The sequence below is a fragment of the Jatropha curcas genome, chromosome 6, assembly GCF_041381405.1.
Source record: "Jatropha curcas cultivar XTBG-Jc1 chromosome 6, XTBG_Jcur_1.0, whole genome shotgun sequence".
Taxonomy (NCBI): Eukaryota; Viridiplantae; Streptophyta; class Magnoliopsida; order Malpighiales; family Euphorbiaceae; genus Jatropha; species Jatropha curcas.
This window is the reverse complement of record NC_143156.1, coordinates 19933495-19956940: the sequence shown is the minus strand read 5'-3', so window position 1 is coordinate 19956940 and position 23446 is coordinate 19933495. Positions and strand designations below refer to the sequence as shown.

Below are 23446 nucleotides of genomic sequence, written 5' to 3'. Positions count from 1 at the left end.
AAAAAGGGTGTTCTTAGTATGACTCCTGTAGTAAGATTTTTAACTAAAATAAATGGTGTTCTAAGACAAAAACCATCACTACATATTTTTGCTTTTGTTAACTTATATGCTACTATTAACTTACTGCCATTAGCTGTGAATAATATTTCTTTAGTTTTTTTTCATAATATACAATTGGAATTAGTCCTTCTTGTAAACAATTCTGATTTGCATCAGAGTCAACTAATGCAGTCATAGTTAAATGAAAAAAATCATTATTAACTATTATTTAACTAAAACTGTTCACTTTTGAAGCTCACTTTAGATATTACATTAATAAACTTATCACACGATAATGTTTCAGCTAAATTATTAATCTTTCTATTTTCTGAGGGCTCTGCCTGTACATCTATAATGTTATTAACTTGTAACTGAATAATATCTTGTTTAATTTTATTTTGCTCTTATTTTAGTTCTTCTATTTCTTTTTTAACTGTTTTAATTTCTCCTTGTAGGTCGGTCAAAGAAGGGGAAAGTTTCTCTTTATAACTATTGAACCTATTAAATATTTCTTTTAACTCGTATGGCTCATATTGTTTCTCTTTTTATGTAATATCAATCTTTTAATTTTAACAAATAATGTTTTTTAACATTCTTATCTTCAATCTTATCTATACAGTTTAAAAGAAAATTTGTCTCTCTAGTAACTATGTTTATACTATTCAATTTACAAATGCAAGGACCATCACATTAACAGTTATCTATATCACTTGAATTGATTGAAATAAATTAAAATTTTAAAAATAATTTAAAGACAAATTAGCGATAAACTAATGTACTGATATTTAAAAAATAAATGAAAACATAGTTAAATTTATTTTTCTATATAAATATATAAGATTCAGTTTGATTTTATCATTAGAAAATGAAATAAATCGAATTATTTAAATGGCTTAAACTACAAAAAGATCATCAACTATGCAAGTTGTTGAGAGATCACCCCAAAATGACCTTTGTACTCCGGACACCCTCGTTTAGAAATTTAAATATATTAGCATCCCAATTTAAAAATCAGATAATAAAAAGGACTAAACTGATATTTAATATGAGACCCACTACTTTATCTTGGATTAAATTAACCCAAGGAAATAAAAACTCACCGTTTTGTTAGAATTTGACATGGGACGATAAAAAGGCATGAGCGAGCTCATAGCAAAGGTCAATGAACTTTCAAAATCTCAAATACCCATTTCAAATTATTGTCTTCTATGTCTGCTAATAAATCAGGACCTCTCCTTTTCTTCTCGACGACTATTTCAAATCCACAATTCTCAATTGCTTCATTTCGCTCTCTTTTCTCTTTTTTTGTCTAATTATTACACATCAATCTCTCACACCACGCAAACACATCATCATCTCTGGTCTTGCCTGCAATTCGTCTCGCATGGGTCATCTCCTCAGCTTCTTTACTCTCACTCCATTAGCCCATTTGACTATCTTTCTCAATTTATCAAACACTCTCAATTTCAATTGTTTTCGCTTACAGTAACATGATCCGGTGCTTTACAAAGAGCGAATAGCCATTTAAGGCTGTTGTCTTTTACTCATCTATATTGAGAAATCGTGTAAAACCCAATAATTATAATTTCATTTTTTCTTTTGCAAGCCTCTGGAAAAGGGTTTAGTTTTTAACGAAGGGGGGTTCAGGTGCATGGTCATGCGGTGAAGTTTGGGTTTTGTGAGGATGTTTATGTTAGGAATGCTTTGATTTATTTATATATTCTGCTTTGTTGTTGTATTGAGAGTTCAAAAGGGGTTTTTGATGAGAGTCCAAATAATTATGATGTTACTTGAAACGTTATTTTGGCCGGTTTTGCAAGAGATGGATAAGTTGGCGTTTTACAGAACATGTTTGATAAAATGCCTGAAAGAGATATTGTCTCGTGGAGTACAATTAGTTTTGGCTTAACTTAGGTTAAGCTAACCCAAACTAAAATTGTGGGTCCACATTAAATATCTATTTAGTCTTCTCACGGTGATTTTTGAATTAGGATATTAATATATCTAAATTTTAAAATAAAAGTACCGGGTTATAAAAATCATTTTGGAATGATTTGCAACGCAGAAATATTTTTATAATTTAAACTATATTTAAATACCAACCCATAATTTACCGAATTTGGATATGTGCAATTGGATTTTCGGTTAACCGAACCAAATGCTGCCTTCCGGATAATATACACTTCCTACGGATACAGCAAGTCCTATCTCTCTTCCAAAATCAGCGGGACCCAAAAATCAAAACCTGATAAAAATGAAAGAAACCTGATTTAGGGCCCTGATTTTGGTGCCACTGTCCTCCTTCTCTCAACCTCACCCATTCCCTAAACTTTTTGTGGGACCCGAATACACATACTCTCTCTAACAGTAATTTTCTACGTTCTCTCTCTTAAAAAAAAATTTCCTTTTTTTAATTTCTCTGTAGAATTCGATCTTCTACTACGTAATCCGATGGTTCAATGCCGGTACGTTTCGGTTCTGTTTCGGTTATTTTGGGCTATGTGATGTCTGAACTTTTCGTCTTTTGTGGAAATTTTTGGTTCCAATAAGGGTTTCTGTTTTCTGCTCTTCCTCTGTAACGCAAAAAACCCTAAATTTTTGCTCGAATTAGGTTTCTAAAGTCTCTGTAAGTTGCATAATATTCGTTCTGAAGTTCTTAGTTATTTGCACGAATTGGGTTTCGAGTAATTTGATTTCTATTTTATTATTATTTTTCTGAATTTCATTGAATTTTAGTGTTTTACTCGCTTAAATGCTTTTTAGAGGTTCAATCATTAGTTGGGCATTGCTTGTGGAGAGGTTTCTATGCGTAATTTCTCTATGTTGGTTGCTGTGGCAATGCCTTGACCGTTAAGCTTCGTTTGACTGCCGAGTAATTGGAGGAAAGGAAAATAAGCTTAAAATTTGAAAGTTTTATTCTTTGAGCTTGATTTATTAGTGTGGAAAAGGAAACTTTAGTTAACTGCGGAAGATGTAAGTTCTGCCTTAGTTGAGACCAACCTTTTCATTTTCGGAAATCCAAAAGAGACGCGGAATTACTGTTTTCTGCTTCTGACTCTCTTTTGTTTCTTTAGTACTCTAGTAACTAGAAGACAGACTCTCTCTGCTCTCTCTTCCCAGCTGCTACTGTGTTTTCTAGTTTTATTGAACTTCCATATTCCTGTATTCATTTACTTTTGTGGACTTTACTATATGACTGAAGGAAACGTTGTTGATAACCAACAGCATAAACTAATTAAAGCTTATGGTCGTTGCAGATATGGTTACTGTGTTGAAATATTGGTGGTTATTTAATATTTTCAAGTTCTTGACATTTCAAGATGCTGCTTTGGAGATAATTACTGGACACACTGAAACAAGCTGTTCAGAACAAAATCATTAAGATTGATGACTTGATTTAGTTTGGTTTTGAATAAATGGCTGGAAATGTGAGATTTGAATCCAATTCAGTTAGTACTGAGGAATTAGGTTTTACTGGGAGCTATCCAAATGGGCAGAGGGGGAACTATACCAGTGCGACTCTGGATAGGTCTAGCAGCTTCCGGGAAGGCAGTGAGAACCGTGTCCTTGTTTCTGGAGCTAGTGTGTTTCGGGGTAGTGTTTCATCTGAGGTGTCCTCACTTACTCATGATCTGTTGCTGGATCCTATTACAATGGGGGATCAAAAATATAGGCCAGGCGAGTTAAGGAGGGTTCTAGGAACATCTCTTGGGAACACAACGGAAGATAATTCTTTTGGAGGTTCTCACTCAAAGCCTCCTCCTTCAGTGGCTACAGAGGAACTGAAGCGCTTCAAGTCAAGTGTATTAGATGCCAGTTTGAAGGCCAGGTATTGTTGAATTCTTCTGCAATAACTGCTGGCTAGTGAAATTTTCAAAGGTTAACTGTAACAGTGGCATATTTTTTTAGATACCAGAATTCTTTTCTAACTTTCCGTTCAATTGAAGTCTAAACTTTTTTGGTCTATCATTTTTTCTGTGTGTGGTGGCACAAATATTGTTATGGTTTCTATAAATTTAATTGGTAATTACTTGTCATTGTAACGTTATTCTTCTGAAGATACAAATTCTTTTCTGTCAGGGTTCGAATAAAAAGGTTGAGTGAATCCTTATTAAAATTGAACAAGTACTCTGAAGCATTGAGTTTTAAAAAGCAACATCGAAATGAGATATTGATGAGTGAAAGATCAGGTGGGTCGAACTTTATGAAGATGGGAATTCAGATTCATCGAAATGCTTCTGATCTTGGAACTCATGACCGTGCTAAGAATATAGTTTTGAATAAGCGGGTTCGCACTTCAGTAGCAGAATTACGGGTTTGTACATGAAAAACTTCTCAAATTTTGCCTTTTGTATTTGTCAAATAATACTAAATTGTTTATGTTGCACTATACATCCTTGAATGTTAATTTAGCGTGTTCAAGTTAAAAAATTTTGTTTAAAATTATTTGAGCAACAAAGGTTAGGATAAAATTATTTGTTTAAAATTATGTTGCAATTTACTGTATACCTTAACTTCTTTTTTTCATTTCACTTTTTTATGTTATGAAACAAAGATTTTGTGCCTTTTTTTTTTTTTGGATTAATGACTGAAAAAACTCAAATTCTTCAAAAAAATTGCTATTATATTTAAACCTATCAAAACATTCTATTTTATCCTAATCTTAAAAATTAGTTGCAATTATACCCAATTTTTCAAAATTAAAATGAAGATAAGCTATTATACATTTAATTTTTTTTCTGGGTACTCATCTGCAAACTCAACTCTATCCTAATCCTACATTAATTGCAAGAATTGATGGGCGTAATTTTGATCAAATGGGTACAATTGCAATTAATTTTCAAAATTAAGGTAGAATAGTCTATTTTTGGATGTGTAGATATAATTGCAATTTTTTTGAAAATGTTTGGGTTTTTTACTTAAGTCTTTTTTTTTCCTTGTGGGAAATTTGGTGGTTATGTTTGTAAACCACTGATCTGGCTCAATTTTGTTTTGGTCTTATTGAATTGCGATGGTAGCTCGTTGATTTTGTCCTGTCAGTGTTTATCTTTTCTGAGAACTCTGTTTTCTGGGCACACGTTGACTTGACATATTTATATTGGCTCAGTACCAAATAAAACTAGTTCTTTGGATTCCTAATCAAAACTATCAAAATATTGCTATGTGGTAACCATGACACTTTTGTATTAGAAACATATTGTATAAAATGGGTGACTTCACTTTTCTGTAGACATACATGTGCTTCCATAATGCTTCAACTGTTATCTTCCTTACACCTCAAATACTCATACTATATTGAATATATCATTTACACTGCAATTTTGTTGAGACATAGTAGCCTATTGCTTTGCCTGAAACAATAGAAACTAATTACATTACTTTCAACCTATCTGTAAAATTCAATCGATATTTTCAATTGTGTCAAGACATAAAAGTGCGGGCATTACTTAAATATTTGTCCATTTCATGGAAACTGTTTAGTGAAGGTTTCACTTTTAATTTACTGACTGGTTTAGTTATGTTCCTTTCATCATTTTCTTTTCTGAAATATGTAGGCTGATGTTCGGAGCAATACCCTTCCAAGGCAGCCATTAGTTATGGGGAAAGATAGAGATACACTCAGGGATGGCGGTGAAGGTTCGAATCATCTACCAGAAGAAAAGGTTCGGAGAATGCCTCCAGGAGGGGAAGGGTGGGACAGAAAGATGAAAAGGAAGCGTTCTGTTGGCTCTGTTTTTGCCAGATCCACTGATAGTGATGGAGACGTTAAACGAAACATGCATCATAAGTTTAACAATGAACCCGGTTTGCAGTCATATGATGTCCAGAGCTTCAGGTATTTTCTTTATTGGTTACATGCCATTTTTCACTAGATTAGAACATTTTTTATTTGCGACTTGACAATGATTGCCAAGTGGTACGACATTTTCAAATAATGATATATCCCTAATTCTTGGTAAATTGAATAACAAATCAAGCTATTGTTTGAGAAGGAATAATGCTTCTTTGGGCCTGGTAGATGCGAAAAGAAAAACTATAATTCCCAAATATAATGGATTGGATGTGTGAATCATGTACTGAAGGTGCTTTTTTATGTTCTAAGACTTTGAAAATTTTTAGGTCAAAGACTGACATGGGAGAGAGGGTTTAGAAGACTAGTTTGCTAGAGATCAATTTTTCTATTTTTTGGCGATTTCCTGTTGTATTTTTGTTGAGTGAAGTTGAAATTTGTATTGGGCTTAGGACCAAGTCAGTCTTGTAATTTGTAACAATTGTTTATTTATGTTTTGATGTAAGGTAATATCTGGAGTCTGGATGTGAAATTTTTAGTTTAAATTGAGCAAGGACTTTCAGAGAATAAAATTTTGACTCAAAATATTAATCTCATACTGTTTTCTTTCATTTTAGCCCTCTAAAGCTTAAGATTACTTTTTAGGAGGTAAAAGAGATATAAGGGATGGGCTCTGAAGTTTAATCTCTTTCCCTGCATTGCCCCAAACTAATCTTTTTTGGTTTTTCTCCAATGGTTCCACTACTGAGCTAGATGTGGGCAAGAGAAACATTAAATGGACTCCAAGATTGGAGCACTCTTTATAAGGTTATGCCTCCACCTTTTCCTTTTGGAAAATAATTCCTTTTCGACCTTGCTAAGTTTCTTTCTAACTGCTGAATTGTTAAGAGTTGAAATAACACGTGAGAAATAATTGTTGAAATTGGGTGTACTATCCAAAAATACAGAATTTCATAATTCCCAGTTGAAAGGTAGAAGTCTTTTATTAATATGTATGATCATGATGGTCAAGTTTTGAAGGGATCCACACCATTTGAAAGTAATGAAGGTTATAATCAGATTCACAGTTCTGGAAAGAGCACAAGCACACTAACGTATATAATATGTCTTTCTACCCCTCTATGCAATCAAGTTTCATTCTCTCTCTACACGCACATACATTTTGATATCCATTTTGGGTGTATTTTGCAATTGATTAAGAACATGTGTTATCTTCTTCTCTTATTATTTCTTGACATGATTGTTGAAAGCTTGAAATTTGGGTTAATAGTTTTGGAACCCAAAATTTTATGAGAACATAAAAATCTGAATCTATCAGTTTAGGCATTTCAAATTTCAGTTTGTCATATCAACCCGACAATCTTGGTTTGGTTAAGCTTATGACCTTCAACCCACTGACTTGACCTGTGCGCACCCCCTAAAAAAAAGTAAAATAGTAAAGAAGGGTTATCCTTCAAGCCCCTAAGGCTTGTATCTAGGCACCCTGCCTAGTGTTATACAAACCCCACTTCTGATGAGAATATGGGTGGTCTTGGACATATAAAGAAGGAAGCTACTCTCAGCCAATGGGTTAGCCTTTTATCCTGTCGAAGATTTTATCCTGTGGCAACTGGTATCAAAGTCAACTCTCTTAATCATCCAATGGGGTTTCCCATAAGCGATATCGAATCTGAGGTAGTCCTGTCTCCTCTATGGGTATGAAGCTGCTGTGACAAGGGTGTTGTACTAATGGGTGAGGGAGAATATTCATGTCCCACATCGGATGGAAATAGCGCTCCGTAAGGGAAGAAGCAGGGTGATTTTACATGAAATTGATGCCCTAATGGGAATGTGATGTTGAGCTTGTGTCTTGCATTTCTAAAACTTCCACTTCTTTGACTATATTCCTGCATGTAGTTGATTTTACTGTGGTTGCTTTGCTATCAAGAGACAAGAATTTAACTGTTGTTTACATAGTCTTTTATCTGCAATAATTGATGCTTAATATGCTGATGAATGATCATCTGTCTTGCAGCACAGGATCTTTTGGTGGTACTAGTGGCACTAATAAATTAGATGGAAGTTTGTCATCAGCCAGTTCAAATCTACGGTCCATTTCCAAGAATGAACATGAAAAAGTTTCTTTGACAAGGGATTTTGCAGACAGCGTTAATAAGGAGCGACTTATAGCAAAAACAAATAATAAGTATGTAGTAATTATATTGAATTTTATTCTTATAGATCAGTTACTATTTTTTAGGGCCTAACATACTTATATAGGACATGTTATAGAAGTGTTAATATCCCCACCAGAATTGTTTGATATTTAATAATTTGCTGCAACTTTCTTTTTTTTTCTGATTTTAATGCATTGATAACCATGCTTATTAGGTTAAATATTCTTGAAGACAATCATATAGTTGGTCCAAGTCCAGTGATGAAGGGAAAAGCTTCCAGAGCACATCGAACTGGCTCTGTAATGGCAGCAACCTCATCTAATTTTTCTCGCACGTCTGGAACTCCTGATGGATGGGAACAGACTTCTATCATAAGTAAAGTCAACTCAATCAGTGGGCCTAATAATCGGAAGCGCACGATGACTGCTGGATCATCTTCACCTCCAATGGCTCAATGGGTTGGTCAAAGACCGCAGAAAATTTCTCGTACTAGAAGAGCAAATGTTGTGTCTCCTGTCTCAAATCATGATGAATTGCAATCAGAAGGTGGACATAATTCTGATTTCGCCACTCGATTAATTTCTTCAGGGAGTAATGGGTCACCTCTGGCCAAGGATGTGACTATAGGAAATCAGCTAGTTCGAGTGAAACATGAAAGTGTTTCATCTCCAGCCAGATTATCTGAAAGTGAAGAATCTGGTGCTGGTGGAAGTCACGAGGGTAGACCAAAGGAGAAGGGAACAGGTGGTGGTGGAGTTGAGGAAAGATCCCAAAACCAAAGTGCTGGTCCTTCTGCAGTGCTTATGAAGAAGAATAAGATACTTAATAAGGAAGACATCAGTGATGGCTTGCGAAGACAAGGAAGGACTGGTAGAGGTGCATCATCTTCTAGGACTAGCATTTCACCAATGAGAGAGAAGTTGGAGACTCTAGCATCGGCGAAACCAGTTAGAAGTGCGAAGCCTGTATCAGATAAGATTGGAAGGTGGTGAATATTTCCTTCGACAAGAGGAGCAAGCTCTACTTTTTCATGCTTTGTTCTAATTATGATATCGTCATTATTATTATTTGATTATAGTTTAATGTGTTTCCTAGTTCAGTAAGTCAGGCCGTCCCCCTCTTAAAAAAATATCAGATCGCAAGACCTTTGCTCGTGGGCAAACAACCAGTGCTTCCCCAGTTCTCACAGGTATGAACTAAAGTAGCTTAATGTGGTAATATATTTTGGGGGTACTTTTCAGTGAATACATATATATATATATATATATGTATAAACTATTAATTAAAACAAGGCTCATAACTATAAAAATCCAAATCTTTGCCCTGGCTTTCAATTATAATGCTCTAGTTTGTGTCAACTATACTTGTAGCCCATAAAATATTAGTGCATTTATGCTATACTTGGGATAGCATATGCCACACCTCCATAGTATTCACAGAGCATATAGTTTATTCGCAAGAACTTCAATCAGCATATGAAGTTGCACAATTAAGGAGCTTTCTTTCCTATCTTTATTTTTAATTTTTAAAATGCTAAAAAATTATTAATAATTTAACACTTCCAATGAATTCATGTTGAGACACTTAAATATGCCACTTTGGATGTGATGTGATTCTTCCTGAATAAAAACATATCTAGTATTAGCAATTTAGCGGTCTTGGCATATGCTTTCCTAATTACACTATGATTAGAATCAGTGGCGAAGAGGAGCTAGAAATATTTTCTAGTGGGGTCATTATATTTAATTTGATTTTTAGTGGGGTCAATTAGATTAAAACTCTAAAATTTTTCACTTGATATAAATTTTTTTACCAATTTAATCCTATTTTATAAATATTTTTTAAAAAATTTAGTTGGGTCAATTGACCCCACTTCACACAGTGTGGCATCGCCCCTGATTAGCATGGATATTAGAGTTTACTACAAATTCAAACATTGATCATAATTGAAATTTCAGCCCAATGACTGCAAAAGCTTTTGAAAAGAAATGCAATTATACCCAACCTGACAAAAGGGGAAAAAAAAAGAAGAAAAAGACTATTTAACCCTAATTTCTTATATTAGTTGCAATCCTACCTTTTGGTCAAAAGTGAGATGAAAAATAGCCTATTATACCTATCATTTTTTTTCCGGCATTGCCAAACTCAACCATATTACATTAATCTCTCCTCAATTTCAGAAAATGGCGAGTTTAATTTTAACCGAATGGGTAGGATTGCAATTAATATTTGAATCCTGCATTGGAAGTATGACATTTCAACCTGAGATTTATATGAACTTCAGCTCTCCAACCTCAACAGCTAGCTGTTGAGGTACGGTTCTCCCAATGTCATAACAGAAAAATTGTGAATATAAATTAAATTGATAAACAACATAATTAATAATTTATTAATTAGTTTATGTCATCTATTTAAATATTTATGCTGAAATAGTTTTTATTGATTATAAATAGTGAGGCTGCAACTATTAGGTGAAACATGAAAAACTCTATATACTGAATGTATTAGCTTTTCAGTAGATCATGTAAAATTACTTCGTGAACTTTATTGTTGTCTAGTGAAAAACTTCATTACCATTCTATCAATAATATCTAGTTTTGTTGCACTCTTAAACTAGCAGGCTTAATGGTTAACAGTGCACCTGTTACTAATGAAATTTGATAGCAAAATCTAATAAATGTGAAACTGCTTGGTGCCCTGTGTTTTGATAGTGGCACATGAAGGTTCATTATGCTTCAGAGAGACCAAGTGAAAATAAATATACTCTTAGATTCTCCAACCTTGAGTGGTTGCTCAGGAAAATGGAGGAGAACGAAATAAATTTTTTATCTTATCTTAAATCGTCTGGATTCGGGAAGGACTGAACAACTTGATTAAAATACCTTTAGCTTAGTACTGGTTTGATTGAGCAGAACCTTAGTTTTGTTGCTCCAGAGTAATGGAAAAACAGTATCTGGTTGATTTGTTATTGCTTCCTACATCTCTTAGCTACCAAATTTGGGAATGGTTTTTGTTTCCTTGGTGAACGTTCCTAGAAATTTTTCTGATACATGTGTTACTTTTCATATTAAGATCTATCTATAATACCTACAATTTGTCAAGCATGTAATCTTCCTTGCTGAAATGAGAGGCAGGTGCAAAAGATACCTTATGTGTTTGATGTACCAGGTGAGTCCGATGATGATCAAGAGGAACTTTTGGAAGCTGCAAATTTCGCTTGCAATGCTAGCTGTAAGCACCTATAATCAAATCATGCCCCCCCCCCCCCCCCCCCCAAAAAAAAAAAAAAAAGTATTTCTTTTCAAGTACTATGAACAGACCGCAGACTCATTAATCCATTGCTTTTGTAGATTTTTCCTGTTCCAGTTCATTTTGGAAGAAAATAGAACCAGTTTTTGCTGCTGTCTGCTTAGAGGATATATCCTACTTGAAGCACCAGGTTGCTACAATCTAAATCTGGATATACGGTTTAATCATTCTTTCAGCTGTGTAATTTTTTTTCACCTAATTTTGTCAAAAATCCAAACCTTTGTGTGGAGGAAAAAAAAAAGTCAATTTGTTTTCTTTTCTCTCTCTCTCTCTCTCTCTTTCCTTGAAATATATTGAGAGAGAGAGAGAGAGAGAGAGAGAGTAAATAAAATAAAATAACTGCAATAATATTATTGTATTTAATTGCTGAAATGTTTACTTCTCAATCATTACAAATTAATTGTTTTTGCTAATATTAATAACTCGCACAAGGGTTTAAGGATTATTAGACCATTAAGCAAAAACATTATAATTCGGTATGCCAATAATACTTTGGTAATCTAAGTTTCCCGAGAATTTCCGTAATCTCCATTTTTTTTCCTTTTTTTGATAAATAGATAGCTGAAGAATAGTAATCTATAATATAAAAAGTGGACAATAAACCCATTTCTTGATTGAATAGAAGCACAATAGTCATAAACATTTTGTCGTCTTACTGCTCCAAATTTTCATTGTAGTCTTGCTAATATGAACACCATTACATCCTATTTGTTACAATTTATTTCTGTAGCTTAATTGAAGTGCAGCAATTTAATATATGGTTTAAATTGGCCTTCCAAGATCAACATAGAAATTCTTACTGCAAAAGAAGTATTTTACTCTGCCTTTGGTTTTTGCTTGCTATGTGACACTACTGTTGTTGTTTTTTCTCAGGGTAATCTGAATATAGAAGATTTTCACTCTCAACTTATTTCTGAAGAAAGCGAAAAAAGCTTCCAGGACCACATTTGGCCAAAGGGACTGACAACTGTAAATTTGGCAGATCAAGGTCTGGACAATGGTGCATCATTTGGAAACTTGGAAAGAAGAAATCAAATTACTCCACTGTACCAAAGAGTATTGTCTGCACTGATTGTGGAAGATGAATCTGAAGAATTTGAAGATAATTGTGAAGGGATAAATATCCTTTCTCAAAATAATAGAGATAGGTCACCTGGTGCTAGTTCTCTACCTATTGATTTTGAGCCTAGGAACAAGGATGTGATTGATTTTGATTATGACTCCATTTTGGGTTTTCAAACTCGGAAGCAATCTCTGGTTGATGTTTTTTCTTGCAATGGAAATGCTGCTATTAATAGCGCTCCTGGTTCTCACAATCAATTGTACAATGATAATTTTTTTCAAGGAGGTCAGGAATTTGTCAACTCGAAGATTGGAATGTTCACTGGGCATTCAGGAAATAATGATGGGAAGCTAGTACAAGTGAATGCTTTTGGTGTATCTGCCTTGGATTGTCAATATGAGCAGACATGTTTGGAGGAGAAACTCTTGGTGGAACTTCAGAGTATTGGCCTGTATCCAGAATCAGTGGTAACTTATATTTTTCATTCATTTGTTCATATGTCTTGTTCTTTTTTCATCGGTGCTATTGTATTTAAAAGGGTGATGAACTGGTGTCTGGAGTACATGAAAGTTTCACCATTACATCTATAAGAAGCAAAATTTACAGTGTAATTCGATACATCTATAAGATCAATAGAAGAAACTGTGTTAGAATTTGGAGAATCAATAGCCAAGGTGTCTTGAGGAAAATTATCTACAGGTTGTGTAGACTGTTCTACCTTGGTGCTTCCTACTTTTTCTCCATCCAAATAAACCACATCCAACAGGAGGGGCTTACTTAGGTTGCTATTTACTCCTTAAGTCTCAAAATAGCCTTGCTATTGCGGACATGATCATGTTGTCCATAAAATGAAATAAATGAAGACCACAAGTTAGTAAATTCTGAAAATACTTTATCATGCCTGAGTAATTGTAGGAAAGGTTTTTGTTTGAAAAATATAATGCGATTTTAGCCATGAGTTCTTAATTTTTTTTTTCCATGAAGAGTACGTTATGGAATGGATATCTTCTTTCTCTGCCCCCCCTCTCACCCAATTATTTTGGTTTTTATTTATTTGCATTTATAAATATACTTTACTCGCAACATTTTCATTTGTTTTATCTGCGGGCTTGACCCTTTTATGGTCGCATTGTTCTAGCCTGATCTAGCAGATGGGGAGGATGAAGCAATAAATCAAGATATCATTGAACTACAGAAGGGACTTCATCTGCAGGTTAAGTTTTGTTAGTTTTGCACTTCTCAAGCGAATCCAACTCCCAAAAATATTTTTCTTTGACAATTTCTCGATTCAAAAAGTCAACAGTTTTGCAAACTTTTTGAATAAGTTGTTCTCTCTCTCTCTCTCTCTCGCGGATACACACATTGTTTTGAGAATGTTCAGCATACTCTTATATAAAAAATATTCTCTCGCGGATACACACATTGTTTTGAGAATGTTCCGCATACTCTTACATAAAAAATATATAATTTCTCACTATATAATTAAGATTGTACTTCTGTAGATTGGTAAAAAGAAGACACACTTGGACAAAATGATTGAAGCAGTGGAGAAAGTCAAGGAAGCGGAAAAAGGGTAAGTTATTCAGTACTTTGAATATCTTCTGCTGTTAGGACCCTGGTCTTTCCAGAATGAATCAGTTATTTCAATGGGTACTTTAAAATTTTATTCAATTGCAGTATCTTGTGTTTCATTTGCAGGGCCCTTGAGCAGTTTGCAATGAACAGGCTGGTTGAGTTGGCATACAAAAAGTTGCTGGTACATTATTCATTTATCTACTTACTGGTTGTTATACCTGTTGTTTGTTTCTCATAAATTTGGAAGGCATATTATCTTGCATTTTCTTGATAGAAAGTTATATAATGACTCTCTATTCAAAATGTGTTACTTTAAATTTTCTAGTTGTGAAGTTGTAGTTGCTTGTAGATGCTTTTTCATTTTCCAATGTTGTGTTCTTCCAAGAATGCATTCTGAAGGCACGACTTAATTGCTTAGATGCTTGTCAACAGTTATCTAGAAGTTTGTGGACTAAATGCAGGAGTCCCTTAGTGGGCATCTCTAGAAGCTGCGAAAAAGCAAGTTAACATATTGTCAAATTTTTAACATATCTCTTAATGCACCTTATTCTAATCACTGCCCTCTTTTGTCATTGATTTTTTCCTTCGTGAGGGCACACATCATTGCATAAAGAATAAGTGGCCATTGGTTTTGGAGCAAACAATTGGGATCGAACCCAATAACAGTTCCAAGAATTCTCCAGTTGTGAGCTAATCCCTAGTTGCACAAGGAACAATAAACTGGACAGACCCTTCCAATTTGAGCTTGACAAATCAAGTGTACATTTGAAAATTGTATTAATAAAAGGGTTCATTGTTATGAGAATTTGATTTTGAGTTAGAATAAACTATTTTAGGAAGGAAATAATAAAGAAGTGAAAAAGGAAACTTTGACTCAAGAGACTTAAAGGGTATTTTTGTCAAATAACAAAACCTTGATCTGACATAATATTAAATGATCTGGAAATAACACCACCATTTAACAAAGTAATTGGATGCTACTGCCTTCTCATTAATCCACCCTAAGTTCTTTCTGTACATTTCTAACATTCCAACAAGTTAACCTAAAACCAGAGTTAACTTCAGATAATTGGATAGATTCCTCTACCCCTGAGACTTTCAGTCCCTACTTTGCAAAAGGATGGTATGAGTACCATTTTTATTAAATGTTTGAAAATTTTGTCTTCTTCATGTGTTTGTGTTTGACGTTTGGAGAATTGATGTTTCAAGTGGAAGACATTAAATTTACATTTTCTTTAGCATAGTTGGTAATCTGCTCATCCAAGGCATTACTTAAATGAGGCATGGAATCTTGTGCTTCCGAACAGGAACAGCAGGTGTACCTTCAGTATTGACGGAGGACTCCCATGCTTCCTGTTGATTCCTTGTAGGAGATTTATTCATTTATTTTAAGCTGATTGAATATTACCTTCTGCATAATTTTTCTAACCATCCATTAAGATTCTGAAATTTACTATGATGCATATTGTCAATTTGAAATTGTCTTGATTAACATTGACAGGCTACTAGAGGAAGTTTTGCTTCAAAGTATGGTGTCCCTAAGGTTTCAAAACAAGTTGCCCTGGCTTTTATGAAGAGGACTCTTGCTAGATGCAGAAAATTTGAAGATACAGGGAAAAGTTGCTTTGGTGAGCCTGCTCTCCGAGATGTCATTTATGCTGCACCTCTTCATAGAAACCAGACAGAATCAACTAGTTGCATTGGCTCAGCAGTAAAATCAGATATGCACCACAGAATTCCTGACTCTCAAAACGACCCTGGTTCCTCAGGTTTGCTTTCTATCTGTATAATTAATGATTTCAGGAAATGTAATTGTATTTTATGATGATTTGCCCTTCTATTTGAGTGGGCATTCTTGAAAGTACTGTTTGGTTATGGTGGAAGAGTTGTTGGGTAGGGATGTTCATATGGAACTGGTGAAGGATGTTTTCTGCTTGCACAAAGTGGAAGCTTGTTACTCCCTTCTTAGTCATTGAATTTTTAACCAGCTTACCTACCTTGAAGCTTGCTTTAATAAATTGATTTTCTGCTGCTTGCATGAAATCCTGTCCATTGTTTTGTTGCTAACAATCCCAAGTTATTTAATCTTTACTCCTTGAGCTTCCTCTAATGATTGGGTTTGTATTTTGAATTTGCAGGCTTGTCCCCCTACGGAGCAGTACAGCACAATCTCCAAAATGATAAATCTGGCAGAGGTGCAACTCATAATTACCCACATGAACGTGAATTTGCCAAAACTGGACCATTATTGAATAGAGGGAAGAAAAAGGAGCTGCTGCTTGATGATGTTGGTGGTAATGCTTCCTTCAGAGGCACCCCATCTCTTGGTAATTCACTGCAGGCTGGAACCAAGGGAAAGAGAAGTGAGAGAGAAAGGGACAAGGATGCACTAGCCAAAAATCTCGTTACTAAAGCGGGCCGGGCATTGCAGCCTGGTGTGAAGGGTGATCGGAAAACGAAATCAAAGCCTAAGCAGAGAACTGCTCAGCTATCAACTTCAGGAGATGGAATTAGTAACAAGTATAAAGAAACAAGCAACAACAGAAAAAGAGAAGGGAGCCTGAATTCCTATGGTTATAACAATGCTCAAGATTTATCTAAAGAAAGCAGGGGAACAGAAGTTGCAGACTTGCAGGATTTATCTTTAGAGCTGGGCATAGGCAATGATATTGGGAGCCATCAAGATTTGAGTAATTTGTTTAACTTTGATGAAGATGGACTGCCGGAAAATGACTTGATGGGCCTTGATTTACCGATGGACGGCCTTGAAATCCCTATGGATGACCTTTCAGAGTTGAATATGCTTCTTTGAAGGGAGAAGAGTGTAAATTCCATGGATTAGTATGTATGAGATTTATGTGCTGCTGCTTGGGACCAACCTGCTTACATATAATTTATGCCCCTTGCAAATATGCACTTGTAATTATAGGTCATTCTTTTGCTATACTTCTCTGTACAAGTTATAGAGAGAGAAGTAAAGAAAATTTTGTTTCTGATGTAGACAGTCTCTGTTTGTAACATATTACATTTTACTTTTATAGAGCCTTTTTATTTTTATTTTCATTTTTATTTTAAATGTGATAAGAATCTCTTAAATCTCTAATTCTGATGCGGAACCAAGCTGTTTCCGATCCCATTTCAATCTAAACAAGGCAGGCAAATGTCAATGAATGCCTCCAAAATGCGTCCAGAGCTTTTGCTCCAAAGAAATTGATGTTAGGTTGGTCCAGAGCTTTTATCTTTCTAATTTGTATAAGAGTCTATTCTCTCACATACCTCTATATATATATATATATATATATGACTTTTCATCAATAAAAATTATGCTAATATTTTCTCTTTATTCTCTCTATACATTTCTCACTATTTTCCTATTATTTTCATAATACTATTTATAACTGTTTTTTCTCAATTTGGATTCAGGTCAATGATACTTTGGGTGGAATATAATACTGAAATAAACCAAATAGTCTGGTTGGAGTCCAGTTTTTTAAAATTTTGGTTTGATTTCATATTTTAATAGAAAGAACCATTTTTTAATTAATTTTTATTTTATCATATAAAATCTAAAAATCCTAAAAAAGTCTAACTGATTTGACCAAAAGTAACTCCCAACTGAAAACTGAACCAAAACAAATTAATTTGATTTGGTTATATAAAAAAGTTCCAGTTAATTTGATTTTCTTTATTAAAAAAATTGAATTATTTAACCCAATACCAATTCAATTCAGTTTGAACCAAACTGATCGAATGCTCAATCATTAAACTTTCCTTTGTACTTCTAACTTGTATTAACCTGAGTTGGGTCCTCTTCATCAACATCAAATCCTTTTCTCACTTTGAGATTCAGTTTAACTTTCAAGTATTGATGATTCACCTTCAACTTCATTCATACACTCACTCACTCACTCACTCTCTCTCTCTCTCTCTCTCTCTCCCCCACTCTTAATGAATTTTCAAGTCTTATCCTAGCTTGAATCAACTCTTAATTGCAAACATCAAAATCCAGAATATATTGTTCTTCTAAATCTTCATATTGACGATATATATACACTACCAAAAAACACCAATAGCGACCGATAATATTCTAAAATCGGTTACTAAATTCTATTTGCTCCCATTTTGCAAGAAATCAGAATCGTACGATCAAAAACTGATGGCTAATGTATTAGCGACCTATGTGTACATTCGTTTGCAAAACTGCGACGGATAGATCCGGTCCTTAATTATATAAAATCAGTCGCACAATGGTCTTCGATTGGTCATCCTCGGAATGGTCATAACACTGGTCACAAATCTAAGCTGTCGCTAAATTATATTTTTAATACAGGTAAATGGTTGCGAAACAGACGCAAAAGGGATCACTAAAAATTTTTTTAAGTAGATGGATGCAGTCTCTGATCAGTCGCAAATCTGGGTTTCTCTTCTTTAATTGGAGCAGAATATAAATCCTATGTATTCCCATCAAATGCTCTCCTAGTTGTTAAATGTAATATTTGAATTAGAACAGACATATGGAAACCGTCAAGAAAAGGTTAAATCATCAGGATAAGTAGAATGAAAGATAGAAAATGGTATGTAATAAAAAATAGAAAAATAACAAAAGTTGCTGATTTATTATGTTATTACTACTTTTGCAGATATCTCCAGCTGTTTGATAATTGAGAAAGCAAGTGAAAAGAGGAAGGAATTGAGAAAAAGATAAAGAGAAAATTAAGGAAAAAGAGGAAAGGTAAATTTTATTATTCTCAACTGGTTACATCTCAAGTCTCACAGCTAAAGTAGTATCTTACAACCTGCAGATTTGAGCTAACTGATAACACCCTTTAGTTTTACTACCATAATCACAACGCAGGGACCTTGCATTTTGGACCATCAACCATTTACCTATCCACTAGTGATTTTCCAGAATCAAGCTTTCATATAGCAGGATAGTGAGATTGTATTTCAAGTTGGAGGAAAACTACTCCTGCCAACTTGAACTTTATACCTGGTTGAGCATGTCACATCAATCTTGTTATGCAGTGGTCCAGCAGGAAGCGAAAGAATTCTCTCTTGCGTACCCATATACCGTTGACAGCTTTCACCAATTGGCCATCAGTTCTAGTTTTTGCATATTATTTACTCTTTCTTTCGAGTAATAGGATGAGTTGTTCTACAGTTTTGTCAACAAAACTTACGTTTGGAAGATAAAGACCCTCACGGTACTCCTCTTCATCGAACTCCAATCTCCTTATTGTTCTCTTGTAACTTTCTGCAGCCGCTTTTGGGTGACCCCTAGCCACAGACACCTGCAATTCCATAAAATAGAGAGCACTAATAGCAATTTCACAAGAGTTGAATTATTTTTTGACCAAAAATAAGGAAGCGAAATATTTGAAAGCTACGATGCCTAATATTTGAATGATCTTCACAAAGAAATAGGGTTTGGAATTAATGAATAAAACTGCAACAACTTGATGCACATATCTAAAAAGGAAACATTAATTTAGCCATGCAATTTTACACCTATCTTCAAGAAAGGCACGTCAATAGAAATATCACACTTCTGCAAAATTTTAAGGGATTTAATTAAGGAATACAATGATAAAAGAAATATAGCCCAAACGTAATTTACCCAATGTCTTTCTTGCAGCTCAAAAATCCAAAATCTCCACTCTGTTATTGGCTCCCCATCAATTTTAACAAATATATTTCTCCAGTTAGTGTGATGAAACTCTACTCTGTCCAATCCATTCACCAGTCCACTCCCTGTAGCTTTGACATAAGCTTCTTTGAGACACCAGTATCTACAGAAAACTTGTAGATTGATACTTAATCATACCTGAATCCAGATGGATTACTTCAACATTTATCATGTATTGAATTAGAACTTAAGTTTCTTATGTAATTTAGAGCTTAAGTTTCAAACCTAGCATTTAATCCCTTTGTAGTTACAAGTATAAGTTTACCTATAAATAGTCTATCCCATGCTAGTTGTAATCAAGCAACAAAGAGTTTTCTAATAAAGAAATTCTATTCTAAACTTCTTCTCTGTCTTCTATTCTTGAGTTTTTTATCAATAGTGTTTCTTTCTAGTTTTCTATTAAGTGGTATCAGAATTTCTAAAGCTAACAATCATATATTGAAACACATTGAAGTTATTCTTAAATTTTAATTTAACAATTTAGTAACAGTGTTTAATGAGTCACCAATTTTATAATAAACTTGAAAAATGTACTAAGAAGGAAGATTTGATATAGTATGAAAAAGTATCAAGAAGTGTGATAAATGAGCATCACATAAAAGGTAAAATCATGAACGAAAGAAGGAAGAGTTATCCAATATGGCCCATCTCCAACTTCTCTGCAATAGTCCATAAGTATAAGTTGATACATGTTGTGTTAACCTCAATACATTAGTTCAAAAACTAGGCAAGACTTTTGCAATTGCGAATTTCCACAGAAAATCACGTGAAAGGAAAAAACTTGGAAATTTGACCGATCAAGTGCTGAAATGAACTTAGCAGCAACCTTGAAGTTCATAGATGTCATTTTAATGACATCTGTATATAGAAAGTACCACCATACCTGTAAAATTCAACCAAAACTTCATCTGAGGTTCCAGAATTAATTATTTTGTTCCACTCCAAATGTGAAAAGTAAGAAGCAAAGTTCTGAATGAATTCTGAAATTGTCTCATTTGGAGGCTTCACACAACAAACGATGTCCACCCCAACAATGCACACAGGTTCAGATGCTATTGCCACATAGTCACCATGATGAGATACATTGAAATTAAAATTGGGAAATTCTGAGTAAGCTTTAGCACATTCCTGAAAACATTATGTAATGAATTTTAAACATTATTATAATCCAGAAGAGCAAATATACTTGGAAAGAGAAATATTCAATCAAGACAGAAAGTAAAATGAGGCAAAAAGAAAAAAAAAAAACAACAAGAGAGAAAAAATTGAGGGCGGGGGGAAGGACAATATCAATTTCTCAACTTCTGCAACTCAATAATATGTTAAGAAAATTGAAGCCTCCTCTAAAGAGAAGGAAATCCTGGGCTACACTATAAATAAATGTTCAATTTTTCAACATTCCAATAGCAAATACAAGGCTGAAGCATCAAAATACTGAATGTTTAAGTATGGCATCCAATTTGAAACCAGTCTTGGACTTGAATTTAGTCAAACACCCTCTTAAATCTCAGTAATCAAAAAGAAAAAAAAAACACCAATACCGAATTAGGAAACAAGAATAATATATGCACTTTTTAATCTTACTAGGTAGGGTTTCCCTTCCAATGTGCGCTTTATAACAACTTCATCATATGGAATCAACAATACTTCCTGTACCATAGCATATTGAAGCAACCGGCTCACAAGTGCCCGTTTCTTATCTTCCATCCTCACAAATCTGCCAATGTAAAGATGCACTAAGTCATACAATTTCCCACAGGCAACTTTGAATGTATTACTGTTGTAGAACCCCATATTTACATAATAATTAAACTTCCAAAATAAAAGACAACTAAAACTTACTAAACATTTAGAATAGAAACTGCAATTCAATTTCTTGCTCGAATTTTCCAAATAGAACCGGCAAGTATTAATTCAGAGCAGTAATCTCAAATTAAAACTAAAGATACTGTCTAACTGATACGTTTAATACTGATTCTAAGAATGCAGTATTTGATTATAAGAAAATGAAAATCACTAGGAAAAAGGAAAACGAAATTAAGATGGGAAAAAAGAACAAACCTGGTTATGGAGGAGTGGTCATGTTGAGGAAGAAGGGAAAGGGCAAAAGAGAAGTCATGGGGAGATGGGTTCCACTTTGATATGTCCACTATCCATCTTCGTACCCCTCTCTCCATTAATAACGTTATTATTTCAATTGACTTCTACGCCTTTCTACTGCAAGCCTGCGGCAGACGACTTTTAAGCTAAAGTATCAATTTGGTCCTTAGTTTTTCCAATTGATTTAATCAAATTCAAGAAAGAAGTTTTTATTCCACATTTGTAGTTTATTGTTGACTTGTAGGGTTAATTTCGGTGAAGGGCGGTAATTATAAAGGTAATCACTTAACAGTACTAACTTCAATTTCAAATTTAACCAACTGGATCATTCAATGAAGTTTCAGACCTTTTTATTCATTAAAATTCCAAAGGTTAATAAAGATTATAAGTGCAGTTTTTGAGTAAAATAAGACATATTTGGGTATGTTTATGAAACGATTTTGATTCTAGACTTCTGGATTTCTCTTTTTCTTTTGGAAAAAATGGGTATCTCTGGTGTTTGCAGGAGCAGTTAGACTAGTTTCTGAGATGGTTTTGTGGTAAATTTGTAGAGATCTCAGATGGAAGAGAGAAAAAAATTTTCATTTATAAATTAAGTATTAGTTATGTGAAATTCGAGTAAACGCAAAATTTCAATTATATAAAAAAAAACTAGACTATTATAAAAATATAAGATTAAATACTTTCAAGTGACAAATTGAAGTTAGTATTCCGTTAAGTGATTACCTTTATAATTCAAGTCTTTTTAAAGAAATTAACCTTGAATTGTAAGATAGATTGAGTTATCCAAAATATTAAAATTTAAGGGTCAATTTTGTTAAAAAAAAAAAATCTTTTGGACATGATTGGACTGACTATAAAAATTTTAGCACATTATTGGACTAATTATAAAAATTTTAAGTATCAATTTGATATTTAAGCGTAAATTTGACTCAACAAAAGGGGAGGCTGACAAATAATAAAAGGATCATTCAGCCAATTTGAATAATATTTCAACCAAATTTAATTGAATTAATTTTTTAACCAAAGTTAAGCGAATCATTTTGGCTGAATTAATTTTGAATATTAATCCTCCCGAAATTAAAGAAAATAAAAATTTAATTAACCGATCGAATTTAATTGAAATTTGCGATTAATCAACTTTAGTCGAGATAAAATTAATAAAATTTGTGATTAACTGACTTTAACTAAAATAAAATTAACCGAGAATATTAATTAAAAAAAAAAAAGACATAATTTTGAAAGTCAATGAGTTTGACCAATTCAGTTTGATTAATTTTTAACCAATCACATGAAATCTGATTTTCTTTAACTAAATATTTAGTCACCGATCAAATTGGATGAGTCGAATGCTCATGGCGTACAAATGCATGGATTTAGATACTCATGGGCCGGATACACACAGTTAGGAGATGTTGATTGATTTGAAATATTCTAATTCAATCTGACATTTCAAATTAAATTTTAGTTTGAAATATAATTTTTAGAATGTGAAATTTAAAATGAGTGCATTTTTTTAAAATATTAGTGTATAAAATAGCAAACTGAAACATAATAGAAATTTTATATTCCAATCCATATATTAAAATTTTATTTTATTACTTTTAGTTTTTAAATATATATTTTAATACTAAAATATTAAAATACAACAAAATATATTTAAATTAAATATTTGAACAAAATATTGTTAAAATTTAACATCTTAAAAAAGTCCTATTTATTTCTAA

The 23446-nt window shown here is 33.5% G+C and overlaps 2 protein-coding genes across 4 annotated transcripts; one reads left to right on the top strand and one right to left on the bottom strand.

Annotated features, from left to right (window-relative positions):
• Positions 1 to 1212: 1212 nt before the first annotated feature.
• On the top strand, positions 1213 to 16996 carry LOC105628886 (uncharacterized). Of its 2 annotated transcripts, none has more exons than XM_012210367.4 (15): positions 1213 to 2504; positions 3297 to 3868; positions 4120 to 4354; positions 5595 to 5875; positions 7845 to 8015; positions 8201 to 8971; positions 9087 to 9175; positions 11155 to 11217; positions 11337 to 11425; positions 12169 to 12825; positions 13497 to 13571; positions 13861 to 13931; positions 14057 to 14114; positions 15435 to 15702; positions 16072 to 16996. In XM_012210367.4, exons 2-15 carry the CDS (start codon positions 3456 to 3458, stop codon positions 16743 to 16745), a joined length of 3915 nt encoding a protein of 1304 aa, XP_012065757.1. In that variant the 5' UTR covers positions 1213 to 2504; positions 3297 to 3455; the 3' UTR covers positions 16746 to 16996. The 2 variants fall into 2 exon arrangements, with proteins under 2 accessions (XP_012065757.1, XP_012065758.1); XM_012210368.4 differs by lacking the exon at positions 1213 to 2504 and adding an exon at positions 2527 to 2665.
• Positions 16997 to 18646: 1650 nt separating this feature from the next.
• Positions 18647 to 21841, bottom strand: LOC105628885 (uncharacterized). Of its 2 annotated transcripts, none has more exons than XM_012210366.3 (5): positions 21681 to 21841; positions 21204 to 21336; positions 20503 to 20747; positions 19551 to 19722; positions 18647 to 19224 (listed from the first exon to the last, which is right to left on the bottom strand). In XM_012210366.3, exons 1-5 carry the CDS (start codon positions 21794 to 21796, stop codon positions 19051 to 19053), a joined length of 840 nt encoding a protein of 279 aa, XP_012065756.1. In that variant the 5' UTR covers positions 21797 to 21841; the 3' UTR covers positions 18647 to 19050. The 2 variants fall into 2 exon arrangements, with proteins under 2 accessions (XP_012065756.1, XP_037492951.1); XM_037637023.2 differs by lacking the exon at positions 21681 to 21841 and adding an exon at positions 21462 to 21620.
• Between the last annotated feature and the right edge of the window lie 1605 nt (positions 21842 to 23446).